Source organism: Echinops telfairi, unplaced genomic scaffold, assembly GCF_000313985.2.
Source record: "Echinops telfairi isolate 266 unplaced genomic scaffold, ASM31398v2 ScPeMD7_2573;HRSCAF=3158, whole genome shotgun sequence".
Taxonomy (NCBI): domain Eukaryota; kingdom Metazoa; phylum Chordata; class Mammalia; order Afrosoricida; family Tenrecidae; genus Echinops; species Echinops telfairi.
This window is the reverse complement of record NW_022106471.1, coordinates 624283-645923: the sequence shown is the minus strand read 5'-3', so window position 1 is coordinate 645923 and position 21641 is coordinate 624283. Positions and strand designations below refer to the sequence as shown.

Here is a 21641-nt window from a genome sequence, read left to right as displayed (position 1 = left end):
CACATTTGCTTATGCACCCATTTGTCTTCAACGATAGTGTTGGGAAGGTGGCCATCACAAAATGCCAGGTTATTAAACTGTTCTTGAGTTGAGGGAGTACTTGAGTACAGGGTCAATGTCCATCTGTTACCTTAACACTTAACATATAAATATATGTACATAGACTTATATCCCTATCATTATATATAAATATATTTACATATGTATGTGCCTATATTTATACTCCTTTAAATGTCTTTTGCCTTGTCGTTCTTTCCTCTATTTCCTTTTACTTTCCTCCTGCCCCACTATCATGTTCAGCCTTCATTTGGCTCTCAGTAATTCCTCTCGGCTACATTGCATTTGATCAAGCCCCACCAGGCCCTCTATGCTCTCCTCGCCATCGATTTTAGATCACTTTTCCCCTGTCCCTGGGTTTATTTGCTCCCCTGCCTCCTTCCCACCACCTCCCCCTCTTTCCTGGACCCCCCCAGAGCCATTGGTCCCATTGTTTTCTCCTGGGATTGTTTATCCTGCCTATCTTATATAGATAGCCATGGGGGAAAAAAAAGAAAGAAAGAAAAATCCTATAAATAGTTCCAGGTCTGTCTGTTGATCAGCTATACTTCTTCTGAAGCAGATTTGTTTGTTCTTTTGGCAGTTTATCTCAGAGATAACTAATCGTTAATTGGTAAACAACCTTCCCAGTGTTTTGTGCAAAAAGCTCATTTACATATGTTAAAAAATAAATAAACTGCCATCGAGTCCCTGCCAACTCATAGCAATAGGATAAGACAGGGTCAAGCTGCCTCAGTGAGTTTCCGAGACTGTACCCCTTTATGGGATACCCCGTCTTCCTCCCTCAGAAAAACTGGTGGTTTCCAACTGCTGACCTCACGGGTAGCAGCCCAGCTGGTAACCACTATCCACTCACAAGTCAGAGTTGACATGTAAGTGAGCGATGCTATTGAGACACACACGTGCCTCTTCTGGTGCACACACCACAGGTCTGCTCCTCCACTTAGTTCCTGTCTTCTGGATAAATGCCCATGGCAGTGCTTTGAGCCCCATCCAGTCTTCTAGTGTGTGGACCTGCCATCACTGATTTAAGCAGCCTTCCTACTGAAGGACCTTGAGCTTGTCCTTCTAAACACAGCAAGGCAGTGAAACACCCAACGAAATGCTTCTCAATTCATTGGCCCAATTATGTCCTCAGAAGGAATTCTCGGGTGTGAAGTGTGCATTTTAAATATTCATGCAGACTTTTATGACTCCCTCCTGGGATGCTTGGACCAATCTGAGCTCCTCCCAGCGGGGGATGAGAGTGAGGGCCTTGCTGTCGCGTTCTGGGCGATGCTCTCTGGTAGGTACGCCATCGTGATAGGTGGAAGCTGCCTTGTTCATCCTTTCCATTTGCATTTCTTTGATTATTAATAAAGATGAGCATCCTTTCATTTGCTTATTAGCCATGTAAGCCTTTCCTCACATGTGGATTGCCTATTCAGATACTGTGCCTATTTTTTCTCTCTTGGGGTATTTAGCTCCCTCTTAAAAATCTGTAAGTGCCTTTACATATTAAAGATATTAACCCTTGGTTGTATGCTGCAAACATGTCAGCACCAGTTTTGATGGGTCATTACTGAGAGTAATTTGTGATATCTTTTGCTACTTCAGCAGGAGCTCTGGTGGCATAGTGGCTGTGCATTGGGCTGCTAACTGCAAGGTCAGCGATTCAAAACCACCACCCGCTCTGAGGGAGGACGATGGGGCTTTCTACTCCCATCAAGAATTACAATCTTGCAAACCCACAGGGGCAGTTCTATAGGGTTGCTATGAGATGGCATTGCCGACTCAATGGCAGTGAGGGTTTTGTTTGTTGTTTTGCTCTATCAAACTGTTTCCACTGTTCGCAAGTCTTAGCTACACCAATCTACTACTACTACTGTTGCTGCTGCTGGGGATACTTTGGCTTTGGATTATGCTTAGAAAAGTTTAGCACACACACATAAAGTTTATAAAACATGTCTTTCTTTGTTTCTTGTACTTTGTGCTGTTCTGTTTGATGTGACTCAAGCTAGCGGCAGCCTTCCTCACGGCATTCAGTGGCCAGACCACACTCCTGGAGGCTGGGCCTGCCCAGCTGAGACCATCCGGCCCCTGCCCGCCCCTCGTGCACTAAGTTCATCAGCCTTCCTGAAGGCATCGAGCTAGTTCTGTCTGGAAGGCCCTGGCAAAAATGCCCACTGCCCCCCCCACACACCTCCACCACACACACACCACTACCACCCATGAGCTACTGAGGAGACTCACCTCAAAGACCCCTTTCTGAGCAGCAGCCCCCGAGCCAAGGCTGGGTTCTGAGATTCTCTAGCCCTCTCGACCCTTCCAGCCACTTAGCTCATATTGCAATGCACCTCAGAGCTCCTTGGGGCCACCTTCAGTTTAGTTCCGTGGCACTTATCACAGCGCCACGTGGTAGGTGCCAGCCCTGCCTCTGGGAGCTTATTCACATTTGAGCAAACTCCTCATGCTGCTCCAGGAAAGACGACCTACTTGGCAGGACCTGGAGCAGTTCAGCTGGGGGGCTGTTGGTGGGACAGTCAGTGGTAGCATTCTCCCCTACCGTGCAGGAGGCCCGGGTTCCATCCCCAGCCAGTGCAGCTCCTGCAAAGCTCCTACCTCCATCTGTCCGTGGAGGCTGGAGAGCTGAACCGGTTCACAGAGTCCCTGGACTGAAAAGATAAGCCTGATGATCTACTTCTGAAAAAAAAAAAATTAGCCAGGGCAAACCCTCTGGGTCCCTTGTAGAACAGTCGGAGTCTGCTGTGAGTCAGGGCCTAACTCTACGGCAGCTGGTGACAGCCCGGACTCACTGCCTTTGAATCAGTTCCTAGTGACCCGACAGGGTGGAGTGGACCTGTGTCCCTGCGGGTTTCCAGCCCTGTTGTCTTTATGGGAACAGATGGGCACATCGTCCTGCCGGAGAGCAGCTGGTTGGTTCCAACTGCCGACCTTTGGATTAGCAGCTGATCCCTTAACTGCGACATCACCAGGGCCCCACCCCCACTCCAGTGGCCCCGGACTTGAGGGTCTGGCCTGAGAAGGCAGGAGAGCTGAGAAACCGACCCCACGGCCGGAACCGGGCCCGAGGACACTGTGGTTCTGGGGCTCTCTCTTAACGGACTCCCCAGGAGCACAGGCCCAACCTGCTGAGTCTCCGGAGGTCTGGTGTCAGAATGACCCCTATGCCTTGCCCCCAGGCCTATGGTTGGCCTCCTTGTGATCTCCACTGCAAAATGGGGGTGGAGGGGGCAATTGTGAGACTCTGGCGCTGGGCACAGCGAAGTGCTCAGTGAAGGTTGGTTTCCTAGTCCTTCCACCTCCTTAGCTTGGGTGCGTGGGCTGGTGGTCATCCGCTGACTGAACTGACCTGTTCCTGGAGAGACAAGCTCAACTCAGCTTTGTGTTTGTGTTTCCACAGCTGTGTCCCACCTGTCCAGCCAGCTCGCTGCCCTTCTGTCTGTGCAGCCTGAGGCCTTGTGGTCCCAGCCACTCCCCACCCAGAGAGCCTCCTGGCATCCAACCCTTTATTGTCCACCCCCACCCCCTTCCACCCGTTCCATGGGTACTGCCTAATTATCCCTCCTGATATCATATGCCTGGAATCTTTGGGTGGTGTGAATGGTTTACATGCTCAGCTGCTAAGCCAAAGTCGGAGGTTTGAATCTTAGAGCCGTGGGAATCCTTTGGGGGAATGTGGCTTCCTTGGGGGAGGGGGGGTCACAGGGAGTGACTTGATGACGGTGGGCTTGGGTGGCTCTCAGCTGCTGTTCAGAGGTGCCTCGGGTGAGGGGCCCAGCAGTCTACTTCTGGACGGTCAGCCCCTGGAAAGCCCGGGGCGCGCACGTCTCTGACACGCAGGGCAGGGGGCTTCTCCGTGAGTTGGAATCCAGTGGCTGGCGGTGAATTGAGCAGCATCCTCCTGCCGGGCGCACTGCACCCACTCCCTTCCCTTCCTCCAGTCAGCCCACACCTTGCGAAGAAGCAGGGATACAGGCCCTTCTGAAAGAGGTGTCATCCCTGGATGACATTCAGTAGCCCCCCCCACCCCAGGTCTTCTTGTGACCCCAGGTCTAGTGGGAACCGGTAGCCTCTATGCATTCATTCTCCCTCTCCGAGCTGCATCCTTACCCGATTCTGGCCCCTCTGCTCCAAGGCCTCTAACCGGCCGGCCAGGCAGTCTCAACCAATACCTCCTTCTTGTGCTTCTTGCCTCGTTCTCCAGCCGCTGCCACCGGCTTTGTTCCTCCGCCCAGTCTTTGCACCAAACACCCTCGCAGCCAGCACAGAATGCTCCCAAAGAAGCAAGCCTTCCTCCCGTGTGTGGCTAGCACTTGGTACGTGCACAGTGCTTCCTCCTGGATCTCATCGGATCCTCACTGAGACCCTTTGTCTCGCCCCCCTGCAGCCGCCTCTAAGGGGTCCTCTGTGTGCCAAGCCTGTTCAGAGGATAGAACCGGGCGTTGACCCTTCTCTCAAGGGGCTCCGGTGTAATAGGGATGGATTCCTGCTCACAGTTTCCTTGGCCATATACAGTGGGGATAAGACTTGTTTCATTTCCTGGTAGCGTAGTTATAAGATTTACCTGGAATCCTGTGTGAACCTGACAGACAGACAGACAGCCTGGTAAGACAGGGGTGGGTCGGGAAGGAGCCCTGGGCCAACGCAGACCCTCACACCTCCTCCCCATCTCCACTACAAGCCACACCTTCCAGGAGCCCTCCCAGGGTGGCTGCGTGGTGGCCAGACTTCCTGAAAAGATGTGGAAAAAGCCTTTCACTTTCTTTCAAGCCCTATAAAAGTGTTTCTGTGTCTTTTCATGTGCAGTGTATGTTTTTTAGTGCTCAGAGCCATGTAAGACATGGAAAGTTTGGAAAACCAGAGGGGAAAATCACCTGAAATTCTACAATGCAAACCTCACTGTTCATTCTCTGCCCTCTGGGCGTCCGTCTCGGGCTGTTTTAATTCTTGAAAGCATATTTTTATATTCCACATGCAGTCCTTCTAAGTCTTGGAAACTGTCAACATGGAATTCCTACAGGACGTGCAAGTCCCCTCTAAATAATATCTTGAAAGAAAATGCCTGGATAGCCCCCACCCAGATGAAAGATGACATTGTTTGGAGCTCTTGAGAAGACCCGCCAACTATATACCCAAACACAGCCCCTTCCCCCAGAGGTACCATCACCCTGAACGTAGGGCTACTTATTTCCATGCTTCTCTTTAAGGTTTTAGCACCAGGTGTCTAAACAAGGTGGTTTTGCCCACTTTTCTGCTGCACCTAAAAGGATGCCCGGCGGCATCATAGTGACACTCGCCTGCGAACCAGAAAGGGGGTGGTTTGCACCCACCCAGGGGCTCCGTGGGACAAAGACGTGCTTGAACCAGACTCCTCTGTGTCCCCAGACAGGTTGCAGCCCAGAGCCCCCAGCAGGGCACTTCTACTCTGTCCCGGGGACGACGACTTCGTAGAACGGAATCCTGCCGCTCCTCTTGCCCGTCCTTGCTCCGTCCCCTCGGGATTGTCCGTGAGGCTCTGTGCTGTGCGTGGCGGCAGTTTATCCATCCTCCTATGCCGCGTAAAAGAGAGAAGACCAGGAGTTCTCTCGTCTTGCTCAGTTTCTATCCCAGATGGAGACGTGGTCAGGAAGGCAGGTTCACGACACATTCGTCGGCAGGAAAACCTCTTCTTCGTGTCCTGGGGGCACGGTGGGTTGAGTCGGCTTGCCGGCCGCAAGGTGAGGGAGAGAGGTGAGGACAGCCTGTCCCCAGAGAGATGGGCAGCGTCAGGAACCCCGAGGAGCGGGGCGGTGAGTCAGAAGGACTAGGCCACAGCGAGGGGTTAAGCATCGGGTTTACCCCTTACCTGGGAGGCGGGTCTGAAACAGAACATCTGCCACAAGTCAGCACCCCCTCCGCCTTGTGGCTCCATCATCCTAGGAAGCAGCCACCTGTGTGGGCCACCGCAGCCCTGGGGCGCGCGGCTGCTGGAATTATTTCTGTGGCCTGGGGACAGCTGGAGGACGGGAGGGCTGCAGTGGTGATGGGGACAAGCCTGCCCTTCTCTGGGTAAAGCCTGGCCAGGCGTCACCCTCCGTGTGCCCTGGAGCTGCCGGCCTTGTGGAAGTGGGCTATTCCATTTACGCTGGTTTCAGTTGCTGAATTCAGGAGCACCTGAAAGGAGGCAGGGGTCTCTGCATGGGGTCCGTGTTGCAGTGCCTGGTGACTGGCTGGGAAGGTGGCAGTCCCCTCCCCACCCCACCCGGAGGGATCTCTGAAGAAAACCCCGTGATTCACTTCCAAGGTCATGGCCTTGGAAGCCCCACGGAGCGAAGTGCTTCCCGTCCCCGGGGGTCTCTGCGAGGGAGTAGCTACCGGTTTAGTCGTCTGGCTTGGGTGTTTAACACAAGGTCCGTGTCTGCCCAGATGCCAAAGACTGGCGCCGCCGCTGTGCGTGGGCTGGGATAGACACGTAGGTGTAGAGACACAAATCAGCCTCATGTCCCCCCAACAGCACACGTACTCTCTGCTTCGGCGTCCAACCACTGCCTATTGCTCCCCACTCCTCCCAGCTAATCTTGTCGCACAAATGGTCTGCAGCTCCATTTCTTACACCCTCTCCCAGCTAATCCCTGGAATGTAGCTGCTGCTGCCGCCTCCCCACTGGTGGCGTGGGCTCATTAAGTCCGGGCCAGCCGCTTCAGCTGCGAGCTTGGGGGGTTTCAGCTACAATCCCACAGGATCAAACCTCTTTCTTGTCTTCTGCTAAAGGTTTACCCCCTTGGATTCATACACATCTCCCCAGAATGATCTTCCCTTCGACTCTTGGTTGACATGTGCCCAGGAGATAGGGGACCGCCTCTCGGACACCAGCTGTGGCAGCTCCTTTGGCTAAGCTTATTTTTTAAGTGTTCTCAAGTAAAAGCCTTGCTCACTAATTTTTTTTAATTCCTTATACATTGGCAGGCTTGTTCCGTGGGCCTCTCCCCTTTCTCCCTTCTGTTGAAGAAGCCAAATCCCAGCTGGCTCTGACCTGCAGTTCCATTATTCCTTCTCTCTTTGTCCAGCAACAAGGATGACGGCCATGTTCCAAGGGCAGACACCTCCAGGTCCCCAACTTGGAAGTAGCCTTCTAGCCTTCCTTACTCCAAATGTCACCAGCCACCAAGAGGCCTGATCTGACCCTGTGGAAATAGGGCCTCGTGGAACATTAAACCTTCAGAGATGCCGTTTAGGTTCAGAAATAGTTTGTATTCAGTATCAGGGTAGATAGCACGTGGGTCCCAACCTCTCAATCTAGCTTTTACTTTGCGTGGGCTTCCTACTCCCAGACTGGACCTTCTTAGTCCAGGTCCCTGGTACCCAGGTTCCCACTAGTCCTTAGAGAAAGCTACGACCCACCAGAATCCCAGCGGAAAGGTGGAAGATTTGCGTCTTTCAACAATCTAGGGCTGGGTTCTATCTCTAGAATCCCTCAAAATATTTCACTCAACTCCTGATGTTGTTGTGTCAGTCCACCCACAGTGGTGCTGTGTACAGCAGTATACAGTGATGCTGTGTACAGCAGAACAGTGTGCAATCCTGCATTCTCATCACCACTGCTCTGTTTAAACCCACTGTTGCCCATTCCACTCATCGAGGAGCTGCTGCTTTTGTGATGACCCTCGTTTTACCAAACATGATCTCCAGGCACTAGCCCCCCGGACGATAGACCCAGTGTACACGAGACAAAGTCTCGCCATCTTGATTCTAAAGAGCATTCCGGCTGTACTTCTTCCAAGACAGGATTGTTTATTCTTCCGGCAGCACACTCCTTTCAGTATTCGTCACCCACATCATCATTCCAATGCTTCGATTCCTCCTCGGTCTTCCTTATCCACTGCCTCACTTTCGCAGGCATAAAAGGCGTGTGAAAACACCATGGTTAACCTCAAATGCACCTCAGTCCTCCAAGAGATATCTTTGCTCTCTAGCACTTCAGAGAGATCGTGGGCAGCACATTTGCTCAATGCAGTAGGTTGTTTGACTTCTTGACTTCTGTCCCCACGCACACGGATTGTGGATCCCAGTAAATTAAATCCTGGACGAGCTCAGTCTTTTGTCTGTTACCATGCTGTCTACTGGGTCCGTGGTGAGGACTGTGGTTTTCTTTATGTCGAGGTGTAATCCACACTGCGATGTGTGATCTTCGTCAGTAAGTGCTGCAAGTCCTCCGTCACTTTCAGCACGTAAGGTTGTGTCACCTGCATCTCCCAGGTTGTTTACGAGGCTTCCTGCCAACCCGATGTCACACTCTTCATATAGCCCAGCTCCTCAGAGCATTTGCTTGGCATACAGATTGGAGGGCTGGACTATAGTTTAAAAAAAAACTATCAACAAATTCCTATGCACACTGCACATAATCTTATTTTGAAGTAAAAAAACAAAAGGGGGAAAAATATCCGGTGGGCCGGATAAATGTCCTCCGTGGGCTGCATGTGGCCCACGGGCCGTAGTTTGAGGACCCCTGCCCTAGATGATATATCTTTTGCTAGCCGGGCTCCATCAGCTTTCTTCACCACATTTGCTTATGCACCCACTTTGTCTTCAGCAATCGTGTCGGGAAGGTGAGCATCATGGAATGCCATTTTAATAGAACCAAGTATTTTTGCATTGAGGGAGTACTTGAGTGGAGGCCCAATGTCTATCTGCTACCTTAATACTAGATCTATAAATATCTGCACATATATCTATTTCTATATCCTCATATATAAATATATTTACATATGTACATGCCTTTATTTAGACCTCTATAAATGCCCTTTGCTCCTAAGCTCTTTCCTCTATTTCCTTTGACTTTCCTCCTGTCCCACTATCATGCTCAGTCCCCACCAGGGTTACAGTAATTCCTCTCGGTTACATTACCCTTGGCCACGCCCTACCTGGCCTCCTATACCCTCCTCACCACCGATTTGGATCACTTGTTGTTCCCTTGTCCCTGGGTTTGTTAACACCACTTCCTTTCCCCCCACCTCCCCCTTTCCCATGTCCCTCCGGAACTGTTGGTTCCATTGTTTTCTCCTCCAGATTGTTCATCCAGCCTATCTTATTTAGACAGACCTGCAGAGATAATAACATGCACAAAAACTAGACAGCAAAACAAAACAAAACAACAACAACAAAGAAAAGCTTGTTCTTAGTTCAAGGACTGTTTGTTGGCCTTTAGGAGTATTTTCTGGTCGAGTCTGATGGGTTGCCAAGCCCTGGCCCCAAAGTCTATTTTTGGTATTCCCTGGGGACTTGGTGCTCTGTTTCCCTGGCTCTTCTGTTGCACGCCCTTAGTGTTTGCCTTGGTGTGGTGGGATCAGACCGGGCGGAATTCCCACACTGTGTCTCCAGCGTTGTCCCCTGTAGGGCTATGGGTCAGTGAGGGATCAGACAAATCTTGTATTGTGCCTTAGGTGGGGGTGGGTCTTCCTCGTCTCACATAGTCTGGATGCTGTCCTGAAACCCATTCAGTGACACAAACCACAACTGACAGACGCAACACACAAACCACAACTGCACATGAGGTGCATTGGCGGGGACTTGAACTCAAGTCCCCTGGATGGAAGGCAGGAATTCTATCACGGAGCCACCAATGTCTTGGATTGCCAGTAAGGCTGACTTAAATGCTATCAGCCCTTCATGTCCCATGGTGGTTTTGTAGCTCTCCTCTTGCCTGCTTCTTGGTAGCATAGTGAACCATGATCAGTAAAATGACACAATAGTGTGGGGATTCTGCCAAGGAAGGGCGTGCATGTCTGAAACCAGCATTTGTCATAACGAGGAAATACGTGTTTGAGTCCACTATGCACTTTATGGTCCTTATGCAAGAAGCATTGCCTTTGCACCATCTGGCCCTGCATGTCTGAGCTGAGCCCCAAAGCCTCCAGGGTCCTCCAGCTGAGCTGCTGGCAGGGGGCAGCTGTGTAACACAGGCTGAGCAGGCTCCCCTCGTCTGGCACCTCCCAGCAGGGACAGGGAGCCTCGGAAGGTGATGACAGAAACAGACTTCCACAGCCCAGCACCGGGGCTGGCATTTCCTTGGCAGCATGGAGGCTGCTGCACGGCTGGAGCAGTGGAGTGTGTGTGCTTTTCAAGAACAAGGAAAGCAGTTGCTGTAACCTTGACTGTCTACTGCACAAGAGGTGCCTGAGCAGCCCTCTCTGGGGACTGTCCAGCAACAGCAGCAGTGCCCAAAAGAAGTGTGCGGGGAGAAAAATCTCTGTTACTCGGATAAACAGTTCTTGAAATGCAGTATTCTAATCATGACAGATTACACTCTTTAGCTGTAGCCTCCCCTCCAGCAGTCCCTGCGTCCCTAGCTTACCCCCCACCAGACCTTTAACCCGTTACAGTTCAGGACCACGAGGGGCCCATGCCACAGACTCAGACGGTTGAGGGCGCAAGCTGTGTTCCATTGGCTACTCCAAGATACCCACCCTCTTATCCTGAGAGGTGTCAGTACTTCCAGGAATAAATTGTGACTTGCAGGCTCCCTGTGTGGCACGGCCCCTCTCGTCCTCGGCTGGTTCCCTTCGGGCGAGGCTCCCTGTGGGTAAGGCGGGTTGGGTGAGGACCAGGAGGCAGGTCAGATCGACGTGATGTGTGCCGCCCTAGAATTCTCCGCTGGAATCTATGCTTCCTAGTAGCGCTTCAGGGTCTGGCCTTTTTCCCATTTCTGCCTGCGAGGACAGACATGTTTTGGATTCTTTTCATTTGCATAGACAAAATAGCTGCAGGTTCCGAAGTTGGGATTGAACATATGGTTCTGGGGGAGGTAGCCCGACGTCTTCACATTTAGTTTAAGGTCCAGATGTCACTGGATGACAAAGGGGGCCTGTAGTGGTTACGTGCTGGGCTATCAATTGCAAGGCTGGCAGTTCGAACCCCCCAACCCCTCTGTGGGAGACAGAGGAGGCTTTGTACTCCGGTGAAGAATTACAGGTCCACCCCGCCCTACAGGCTTGCTGTGAGTCGGCATCGGCTCGGTGGCAGTGAGTGTGGTGTGGGGGTTGGTGGTGCAGTGGGGGGGCTCTCTCCAAAGAGGCCCTTGGGATACACCCACCCACTCACCTGCCCCCTGCCCCCTGCCCCATCGGGCTCCCACACCCACACACATATGGAGGCCACAGCAGCGAGTGGAGGGAGGGAGGAGAAAAAAATCTATCAGCCACTCTTTCTTTCAGCACGAGGAGCAGGAAAGCCAGCCGAGTGAGGTGCTAAGAGGTTCCGGGGGAGGCGAGAAGCCTAATGAATGTCAACAGCGTGGAGGGGCACGAGGCTTGTTAGATGCCTTGGAGATGTACAAAGGGGTGGGTGGGGAGGGGGTAGAGATTTTTGTGTTGACAGGCTTTCCTGCCCCCACCAAGCGGCTAGTCTGCACCTGCTCCCAGCATCGTGAGAGGCATCTCATATGGAGGTAATTTCCGTTCTTGTTCTGTTTGGGAGCGAGAAGCGACCCCCTTTTCAGACTGATCCGCAACTACAGTGGCCTGTGTCTCTCTGGCTCACTGGATCTGGCTTCCTGAGAGCGGCCCCGGCCAGGAGAGCGCTAAGCAACCGTGCTGGATGGTGTCCCCAGCAGAAGGGAAACGGCGCGGAGCCTGCCCGTCCTCACACATTCCTTCCGCGAGCATGGATCGCAGAGCCAAGTAAAATGAAGTCCTGGCACCTGCCGTGCTTCCTGGTTTTCATGATGTTGCCTCTCGATCCGGCTGTGAAGGCTGGGGTTTCCTTTGCAGCCCAGTGCAGGCCAGACTGAAGACTGCAGCCTTTGATGAGAAGGACATCCATCGAGAACGTGCTGCAACATGGTGTGTCATGCATACGTCTAAGGATAAACTGAAACCCAAAGCCAAGCTCACGGCCATCGAGTCAATTCCGACTCATAGCAGCCCCGTAGGACAGGGCAGAACTGACCCTGTCCGATGCAGACACACACACACACCAAAAAAGATGGTCCTAAGTAGTGTTCATCATAACTAGAATTGATGGGGCCTGCCTGTAATATGCTTAGCAAAGGACCCTAAGGATGGCTGTTCCAGACCACTTCCATCGTGCAGAACCTGCCCATCGACCAAGAGGCAGTGGTTTTAATAGACGCTGTGTGGTTTCAAATCAGGAAAAGTGTGCGTCAGGGTTGTGACCTGTCACCCTTCTCGTTCCATCTGTACACTGAACAAATAAATCTGAAAAGCTGGACGCCGTGAAGAACGTGGCACCCGGATTAGAGGAAGGCTCATTATCAACCTGCGATGCGCACATGGCACAATGTACCTGCTGGAAACAGGACTCAAAGCACTGACTGATGAAGATTGAAGAGGAGAGCCGCCCCTGTGGACTGCAACTCCATGTCAAGAAAGCCCAGGTCCTCACAACTGGGCCAGTAGACAGCATCACGACCCATGGAGACATGCCTGATGTTAAGGATTTCATTTGACTCGGATCCATAATCCATGCTTCTGGAAGTCGCTGTCAAGAAATCAAGTGGATATTGTCCATCGCCTCACGCATGTGAAAGTCGGGCGATGCATAAGGAAGACGGCAGAGGAACTGATGCATGTAAGTTACCGCCAAAAGAACAAACAAGGCGTGCTGGAAATACGAGCATGCACCTTGCCGTATTGCTGTGCACACGTTATCAGAAGGGCCCAGGCCCTGGAGGAGTACATCAGCCTTGATAATGTAAAAGAGGAAGAGTCTCAGCTAGCCAGATGGACACGGTGGCCGCAACAGTGGACGCCCACAGAGCAATCGTGAGGATGGTGCAGGGCCGGGCGTGTTTTGTTCTTGGTACACAGGTGTGCTGTGCGTCGGAGCCAACTTGACGGCCCCTCACAACAATGCCATGAATAGGGTCCTGGGAGTTCCCTCTAAAGTAGGCCTAGAAGCTCGTCCAGCCTGGATTTCTAGGGTGAGCCCACGTCTGTGTGATCGGGTCTCCAAATTAGCCCCCCAAATGACCCCCTTGATCTGGAGAATTGGCTTACCACAGATGTTGTGTTAGGGACAGGGTGGACTAGAGAAACAAATTCATAGACGCATGTGTATAAGAAAGAGCTTTCTATTAAAGAGCAATTGTACATTAAGAAAATATCCCAGCCCACTCCAGATCAAGTCCGTAAGTCTTATATTACCCCATGTGTCGATCCTAGTCCATAAATTCCTCTTCAGACTCACGCAGCCATGCAGTGATGCTGAATGCAGGAAGATCACAGGCCAGTGGGTGGAAAGTCTTGTGCATCCACTGGCAGTGGAAGCATCTCTGTGCTGGCATGGGTCCCCACTGGCTCTTCCAGCTCCAGGGCTCTGCCTCCCTCAGCTTGGCTCCTGTGCCTTGTCAGCAGGAACGTATAGCAGAGAGTGTATCTGGCCTCCAGTGAGCTATTTATCTCCTCTGGTCATCAAGCTGCGACCTGATTGACAGGCTAGACTCTACCCCTTCGCAAGTTGACAGGAGAGTCTGTTAACTGCCACAGATGTTTTGCTTATTTGTGTTGTGGAAGCAAACCACAAAAACAGACGCCGCCTCAACAATATCTACAAGTGAGAACTGCCGACCTTGCAGTGGGCAACCCAATTCGTAATCCACTCCACCACCCACAACACCACACCAATGTTTTTGATAAGCTCTTGATGAGTTTAACTTATGAGGGTAAGTAAAATATTACCACAGTATCATAAAAACCCTTATTCATGACCCCAATTCTGCCTTGCAAATCTGGCTAGACCAGAGGATGTACATTGGTACAGATAGCAACTTGAAACACAGGGAACCCAGGATAGATGACTTCTTCAGGACCAGCGGTGAGAGGGGCAAGGCCTGGAGGGTGAAGGGAATGCGGGGTGGAAGAGGGGAGCCAATTACAAGAATCTAAGTATAGCCTCCTCCCTGGGGAATGGGCAGCAGAGAAGAGGGCGGAGGGAGACGTCGGACAGGGTAACTTATGGGAAATCTATAATAATTTATGAATTATGAAGGGTTCAGAAGGGAGGGGGGAGAGGGAGGGGGAAACAAGCAAACAATATTGAGGGCAGTTGTTTTGAGATTGATGAGGACAACAGGTGTACATAGGTGCTTGACTCAATGGATGGATGTATGGACTGTGATAAGAAATGTACGAGCCCTCAGTAAAATAATTTTTTTAAAAAGGAATAATGAGTGTAACAAATGTACAAATGTGCTTTATACAATTGATGTATGTATGGATTGTGATGAGTTGTATGAGCCCCCAATAAAAAATAAATAAATTAATTAATTTTTTAAAACAAAACCCTTATTCAATAGAAATATCAAAATGTGAGGCTGTTGCTATCCACTTCTGAAGGTGGCGTTTCCATCTCTAACCTTTCTCTGCAAACGCTGTGCTCGGATGTACCCTGTGTCAAAGTGAAGGGGATCCTCCAGGGGCTCCAAGTGTGCCCCTCCTCAATGTTCTTCGAGTCTTGGGAACAAAAGGAAGTGCAGGCATTCGGAAGGGAAAGGTCAGGGCTGTGAGGTGGGTGGGCTGAGGTTGCCCAGTTAGATCCTCCTGGACCGGCCCACATGGAGTCCAGGAAGGTGCCCGGTGCATTGTCACGGTCGGGGACATTCCTTGGGTGCAACTTTCCTGGCCTTTTCTCATTGAGGCAGTTTTCGTTTATCTGAAAACGTCTTCACAGTCACCCTCCTGCCAAAAAGGAAAAGAACTCCATGGGGGACTGAGGTGGGAAAAAGAGCTGACACCAAGGGCTCAAGTAGAACGAGAATGTTTTAAAAATGATGCTGGCAACATGTGTACAAGTGTGCTTGATAGAATTGGTTTATGGATTGTTATATGATCTGTAAGAGCCCCCAATGAGATGCTTTCAAACAAACAAGCAAATAATCCATCAAGATTACCCAGCAGTTGAGTAACTATGAGCTGACGTCTATGCCTGGAATTTCCCTGACCCGGCATATCCCTTCGGAAGCCACTGTACTGACTAGACCCTTTTTTGGTTTTGTTTTGAAGGCACTAAAGGAGCCCTGGTGGCAGCGTAGTGGTTACGCTTTGGGCTGTGATCCACAAGGTCAGCAGTTTGAAACCACCAGCGGCTCCACAGGAGAAAGATGGGACTTTCCACTCCTGCAAAGAGCTGCGGTCTCTGAAACCTTTGGGGCAGTTCCCCCCTGTCCTGTAGGGTTGCCGTGAGCTGGAATCCACTCAATCGATGGCAGTGTGTTGAGTGGAGTTGAATGAGACGGAGACCAGTGTCTGATGACTGGGCGAACTTGTCCACTGCCATCCACTGACCATGGGGATATGTTTCAACACAGGCTTCATTTGGGATAAACCTGGACCTATGGCAATACTTTTTAGCATATTTGTTTGTTTATTAACAGTTTTATTAGCACTTCATCCACATATCATAAAATAATACAGATCAAGAAGAGCTGTGCAGTTATCACCACAGTCAATTCTAGAGCATTTTCTTCCTTGTACTCATTGTTAGTCATGTAATTTTGTTTTCTAATTCTGTCCCAAATATACACAACAAAACATTCTCTAATGTCTACATGGCTGATTCGGTGCCATTGAGCACACTCTTCATGTTGTACAACCATTATTGATGGCCGTTTCCACATTATCCCATCACCATTAACGTAAGCTCAATGCCCCCTAAGCAACTACTCTTCCTCTTCCTCCTCCCATGGTAACCATTGGTCAAGTTTGGTTTCTATTTTTTGTGTGTGGAATTTTCTTAATATAGTGTCCACATAGCATACACGTCCATGGTTACATCGCTTTTACAAAGAGTTGTATATACAATACTTCCTTACCGACCCTCGTATAAGCAGCTGCGGAGCCTGTGTTCCTCATGGACCTCTGGGCAGACCTGGGAGGATGGACTGAGGCAGTCTATCTGGAGGATGCAATGGATGAAGCAGCTGAGCAGCGGGAGAGCATGTGCTCTGAGACTCACCCAGCACAGGAGCCTGCTGTATCGTCGGATACCCCGGGGGTGTAGTGTAGACAGTGGCACCTAGCTGCTCACTGAAAGGCTGGTTCGAACCCACTGAGAGGCACCTCAGGAGAAAGGTCTTTCAATCTGCTTTTGAAAAATCAGGCCTTGAGACCCGTCTGGGGCACGCTTGTATTCTGATGTCCACGGGTCATACTTAGTCTGGACCAACTTGCCAGCAACCAGTGGTCATGTGGGGACATCCAGACCGTCTGGGTTTGCCTGGGCTACCAAGGGGCCACCAGTTTCTCACTACTTTCAGTGTCTCCTCTGTGAAGTGGGGCGCCTCAGCTTTGTGGGGGATAAAGTGAGGTAGTGGATACAAAGTACAAGGGACCTGGTGTTTGAGACCCGACGTCACCTTTACTGCTGAGGCCAGTGGGGCGCTGGTGACCCCTTTGCTTGTCGACTCCATCCTCACTGGGAAGGAACTCCCTCCCTCCTACCCCCACTTCTTCTGCTGCAGGAGCAGAAATGCCACCAGTGTTTAAAGGTTTTAAGGAACAGAGATGTATTCTCACTCCCTTCTGAAGGGTAGAAGTTCAAATCTGAGTCTTGGCCAGGGCATCAGGGCAGTCTTTTGTTCCTGGGCTTGTAAACTAAGTGTCGCAGACCAGCTGTCTTTGCCCCCCCATGGGTCCATCTGTGTCTAATTTGCCCCTTTTACATCTCAGAAAGCTGATGATCCCTAGAACCCACCCTGATTAGAGCCCGCTGTAATTAACCTAACAAAGCAATGCCTATTTCCAAACCGAATTACAATCACTGAGGTCAGGGGTGGGGATGGGGAAGGGATACGGTTTCCTGGGTAACCCTGCTGTGTGGTACCGGGGCTCTTCTAGGAAAGGGGCGGGGCCACGGTGACCGTGAGAAAGGGCGTGGCGGTGACCAGAGCATCCCTCCCCTCCTGTAGGAACATGCTTGCCAACGCAGCCAGCGTGCGGATCCTCATCAAGGGAGGCAAGGTGGTGAACGATGACTGCACCCACGAGGCCGACGTCTACATCGAGAATGGCATCATCCAGCAGGTGGGCCGGGAGCTCATGATCCCTGGCGGTGCAAAGGTGATCGACGCCACCGGGAAGCTGGTGATCCCCGGGGGGATCGACACCAGCACCCACTTCCACCAGACCTTCATGAATGCCACGTGCGTGGACGACTTCTACCACGGCACCAAGGTAATGCTGGTGTGGGCCCAGCGGGCTTCTCACTGGCCTCTGGTGTGCTTCTGGGGTTGGTTCTCTGGGGAAGAGGAGGGGAGCGGGGGAGAGGGAGGGAGTAAAAGAGGAGCTGCTACCAGGGCTCCAAAAGAAAATAAATGTTTAGAAAAGGATGTTGGCAACCTATGTACAAATATGCTCAATACAATCGATGCACAGAATGTTGTAAGAGCCCCCAATAAATGATCTGAAAAGAAAAAAGAAAAAGAGCAGGCATGTCCAGTCTCAAGCATTTCCCCACTGATGGAAAGGGAGACCGTGAAGACCTCTTGCCCTCATGGCAGAGTGGTTATGCGTTGAGCTGCTAACTGCAAGGCCAGCGGTTTGAAACCGCCCCCCCCCCCTCCAAGGGAGAAAGAGGAGGTTTACCACTCCCGCGCTCCCGGGGCAGGTCTGCCAAGTCCTATGGGGTCACGACTCAAGGGCACTGAGCTTGGTTTGGGGTTTTGCTCATCACTTACCCACGTGCCCAGGCTTGGAACAGGTTTGATTTTTAAATGTTGGCATTTATGATAGAGCACTGGAGGAAGAAGAAGAGTCCCTGGTGTAGAAGGTGACTGTGGGGCGGGGCGAAAGGGTGTGTGTGTGTGTGTGTGTGTGTGTGTGTGTGTGTGTGTCCAAGTGTGTGCCCTCTTCTATGAATGAGAAACAAACAGAAAACTCCCTGCCATCCACTCGATTTCCGCTGAAGGTGCCTTTTTAAGTCAGAATAGAACTAGCCCTTTGGGGTTTCTGAGACTTTACATCTTGACAGTAGACACCTCATCTTTCTCCCAAGGAGCACCTGGTGGCTTCAACCCGCTGACCTCGTGCTGACAGCTCAATGCATACCGCACTGTGCCACCGGGGCTGCTTTGTATCTGAGAAACTAAACGAACCCCCCACCCCCACGCTGCCCCTTCCGGACAGTTTTAAAGACAGGGCGTATCAAAGGATGCAGTGGCATCTCCTGTGATCTCGCCCGCCTCGTTCCTTCTTTTTAAAAACAGCCGAGAAGGATACTGGTGCGGGGGGTTGCATCGGGAGCTCCTCTGCGTAGTGCTCGCAGTCCCTCCAGCTGGCCTGAGCCGCACTGTGTGTTCCTTGGTGCAAAAGACAAAAGTCCAGCCTCTGAAGACATCCTGTCCTGAGGTGGGGTGGGGGCGGCTATGAATGGGTTCACTCCCCTTCCTCTCTGCTCCAGAAACCCATCACTGCTGTTGTCCCCTGCACCTGGCTTCCCCTTTACATGCCAGCCGCACCCTGGACAGGGCCTGTGGGCTGCTTAAGGACCACACCCAGGCACGCGCCACTGTGTCCCAGAGCGGGGCACTGGCCTGGCCCAGCGGCAGCTCCCAGTCAGCGTCTGTTGGATGGATAAGTGGCTGGTGCTGGCCCCCGGGGGTCCCTGCACCCAGACATGTGACAGTCTCATCTAGGAAGAGTTTGTTTTGTTTTGAATCCAAACTTGAATCAGAAGCTCAGGGGTCGCGTGTCCCCATCATGGCAGCAGCTCTTTGGACTGTCGGATGCCCTGAGTGGAAGAGATGCACCCGCTCCTGGCCCAACACAGCCTGTAGCCCCCAACGGCCCTGAGCCCTGAAATCAAACTTCAACCTGAGCCCAGGCTCTTAGGGAGACCTTTCCCCTCGCTCACGCTCTCCTCTGGGGTCCGTGTTCCGGGGGGCTCGAGTGCTCATACAGAAGCAGCTCACACCCACCCCTGAGGTGCCTGACTGGGCCGCTGGGCTGACAGAGGCTGGCCTGGGCTGTGCCACGCGCTCTGTGGGCCAGCCTACCCCCGCACAGGGTCCTCAAGTTATGCCCGAGGCTGGGCACTCTAGGAGCTGTGGTCCAGAGCTGTGAGGAGTCCCAGTAGCCAGAGCCCAGGCTATGCACACAGGAGAGGCTGTTCCCAATGTGGGGCCATTGCTGCTCACTCCAGCCAAGGCCAAGGGAGACAAGAAGCAGGTCCCCTAATTTCTTCTCTGAGATTTCCCCCAAGCCTGGCAGGTGAGGCTTCTCTAATGGGGCAAGGAATCCTGTCCATAAGCCCGGGGACCCCTCTCCATAGCAAATAAAGGACTCTGATATCTCCCTGCATCATGGGCCCCAGGGCCGAGAGTCAGGCCGGCCCTGGATTGTTTCAGTCCAGTACAACACACGCACAGCCGAGTGCCCAGTCACATGTAGAATTGTCAGATTGACCACACCCTGTGTGGAACCAGCACCCAGGCACCCTCTTGATTCCCCCACCAACGGTAGCCACTCTCCTGACATCTAATCCCAGAGCGTGGCTTTTGTGAGATAAATTCATGTGCCATACAGTTCACCTCCCTCAAGTGTCCATTCCGTGGTTTTTAATACAAACTCACTGCCATCCAGTCGATGATGACTCAGAGCGACCCCCTGTGGGTTTCCGAGACGGTAGCTGTTCACGGGAGTCGAAAGCCCAGTCTTTCTCCCCCATGGAGCAGCTGGTGGTTTAGAACTGCCGACCTTCTGCATCATAACCACTACTCCACCTGGGCTCCACATTTGTAATGCAAGGGTAAGTACAGAAGTATTGCTGTGAGGGTCCCCTTGCATGTGTGCACAGGTTGACCCCGAACACAATGTGTTAGGAAATGCTTTGGCGACCATTGACGGCGGCAGTCCATGACACACTTGTCTTAGACGCATTAGGGCAGTGGTTCTCAACCTGTGGGTCGTGACCCCTTTGGGGATGAACAACCCTTTCAACAGGGGTTGCCCGATTCATCATGGTCACAAAATGACAGTGATGAAGTAGCAACAAAAATAATTTTATGGTTCGGGGGGATCACCACACCATGAGGAATTGTATGAAAGGGTCGCGGTGTGAGGAAGGTTGAGAACCACGGCATTAGGGAGACTTTAAAAAGAAGTTCAAACCAACAGCGGCTGCCGAGGGCATCTGCTGGCCCAGTTATGCTCCAGGCATAAAGGTCAGCTCAGGAGGTCATGGCAACTGATTCCCAGAATCCTCCAGGACACAAGATGCTCACTGGAGCTGATCGTGGAGAACAAATAAGAAAACGGAGGGCGGCTTTCGTTGGTGAGAAAAGGTGGGCCAGGTGGCGGGTCGAGGATCTTTTCCCATCGCCATGGTGTCCGTGCTCATTCCTCAAGGTTGCCGCCGCGGGAGAACCTCACTCACAACCTGACCCCATCCGCCTGCCTGCCTGGATCTTGCCCGAGACTCTTTTTGTTGCCCAAACTCAAAGAACATTCCAAAGGCACGTGATGTGGATCCTTTGAGGATGTGCAAATCGAAGACGGCAGGATCTTGGGGAGGGAGTGGGGGCCCTGGAGACCTGGAAACCCCGTCTTTAGAAGCGTGTAGACCTAGACAGAGGATGTGTCAAGAAGCCAGAGCTTTGCAGTCCGGTAGTTTTGTTTAATAAGGGTTTCCATGTCTGTATGGCGATAGTTGGGGCTTCCCCTTGCATATTCACCAGAGATTGGCTAGGACTGGTTCTCCTTCATAGGCAAGTGAAATCAAGCATGTGGAGGTCTGAATTGGTTTCCTTTTGCTCGGTGTTATTTATGTGAAGCCAGTCGTGTTGTTCCCTATGACAGTTCATTCCCTGTTGCTGTATAGTATTCCATTGGATGACGCACCCCACATTTATCCATTCTACCAATGGGTGTTTCAGCAGTTGCTAGTTTGGGGCAGGGGGGGTGGCGGCTGTTGCTGTGAACCTTCTGGAATACATTTTGGTTGGGTGTACCTCTAGCAGTGAGTTACTAGATATACTTACGTAGGTTCAACTCACAGGCCTGTTTTATAAACTGGTTTTGACCAGTTTGGCTCCCAACAGTAGTGGACAATCATCAGGCATCGAGAGTTCGCATCAGCATCACTCTGATGCCCATCAAGCTGGTCCAGGCTGAGGACCACTCTGCGGTGTGCAAAAGGGCAGCTCGCTGGTAACTGTCCCTGCTCTGCTCGACTGCCCCTTCATGTTACCAAGCATGAAGTCCTCCTTCAGGGACTGGTTCCTCCTGGTGACAAAGTAGATAAGACAAAGCCTCATCATCCTCATGTCTAAGGAGCATTCTGGGTATAGATTTTCCCCCAAGAGAGATGGATTTGTTCTCCCGGCTGCCCATGGTCCTTTCTATAGTCGTCGCGAGCACCTTCCTTCAAAGGCCCCGGTTCTCCTGCAGTCTCCCTGAGGCACTGTCCAGGGTGACATGGATATGAGGTCATGGAAAATACCAAGGCCTGGGCCAGGTGCCCCTTAGTTCTCAGAGTGACATCTGCCCCTGCTTAGGAAACCTTCCATCCAGGGCCAAATGCCACACGGTCACCATGCGGCCTGCCAGCCCCTCGGAGGACAGGGTTGGCCTTTGTCTTATCTTCCACACTGC

General features: G+C 51.8%; 1 protein-coding gene across 1 annotated transcript in view; it reads left to right on the top strand.

Moving 5' to 3' along the window:
* Positions 1-21641, top strand: part of DPYSL5 (dihydropyrimidinase like 5) — a 99577-nt gene that overhangs the window by 33012 nt on the left and 44924 nt on the right. The window contains exon 2 of the mRNA XM_045294081.1: positions 16961-17225. Within this exon, the coding sequence (XP_045150016.1) occupies positions 16965-17225 (261 nt within the window). The 5' untranslated portion in view covers positions 16961-16964. The remainder of the gene's footprint in view (positions 1-16960; positions 17226-21641) is intronic.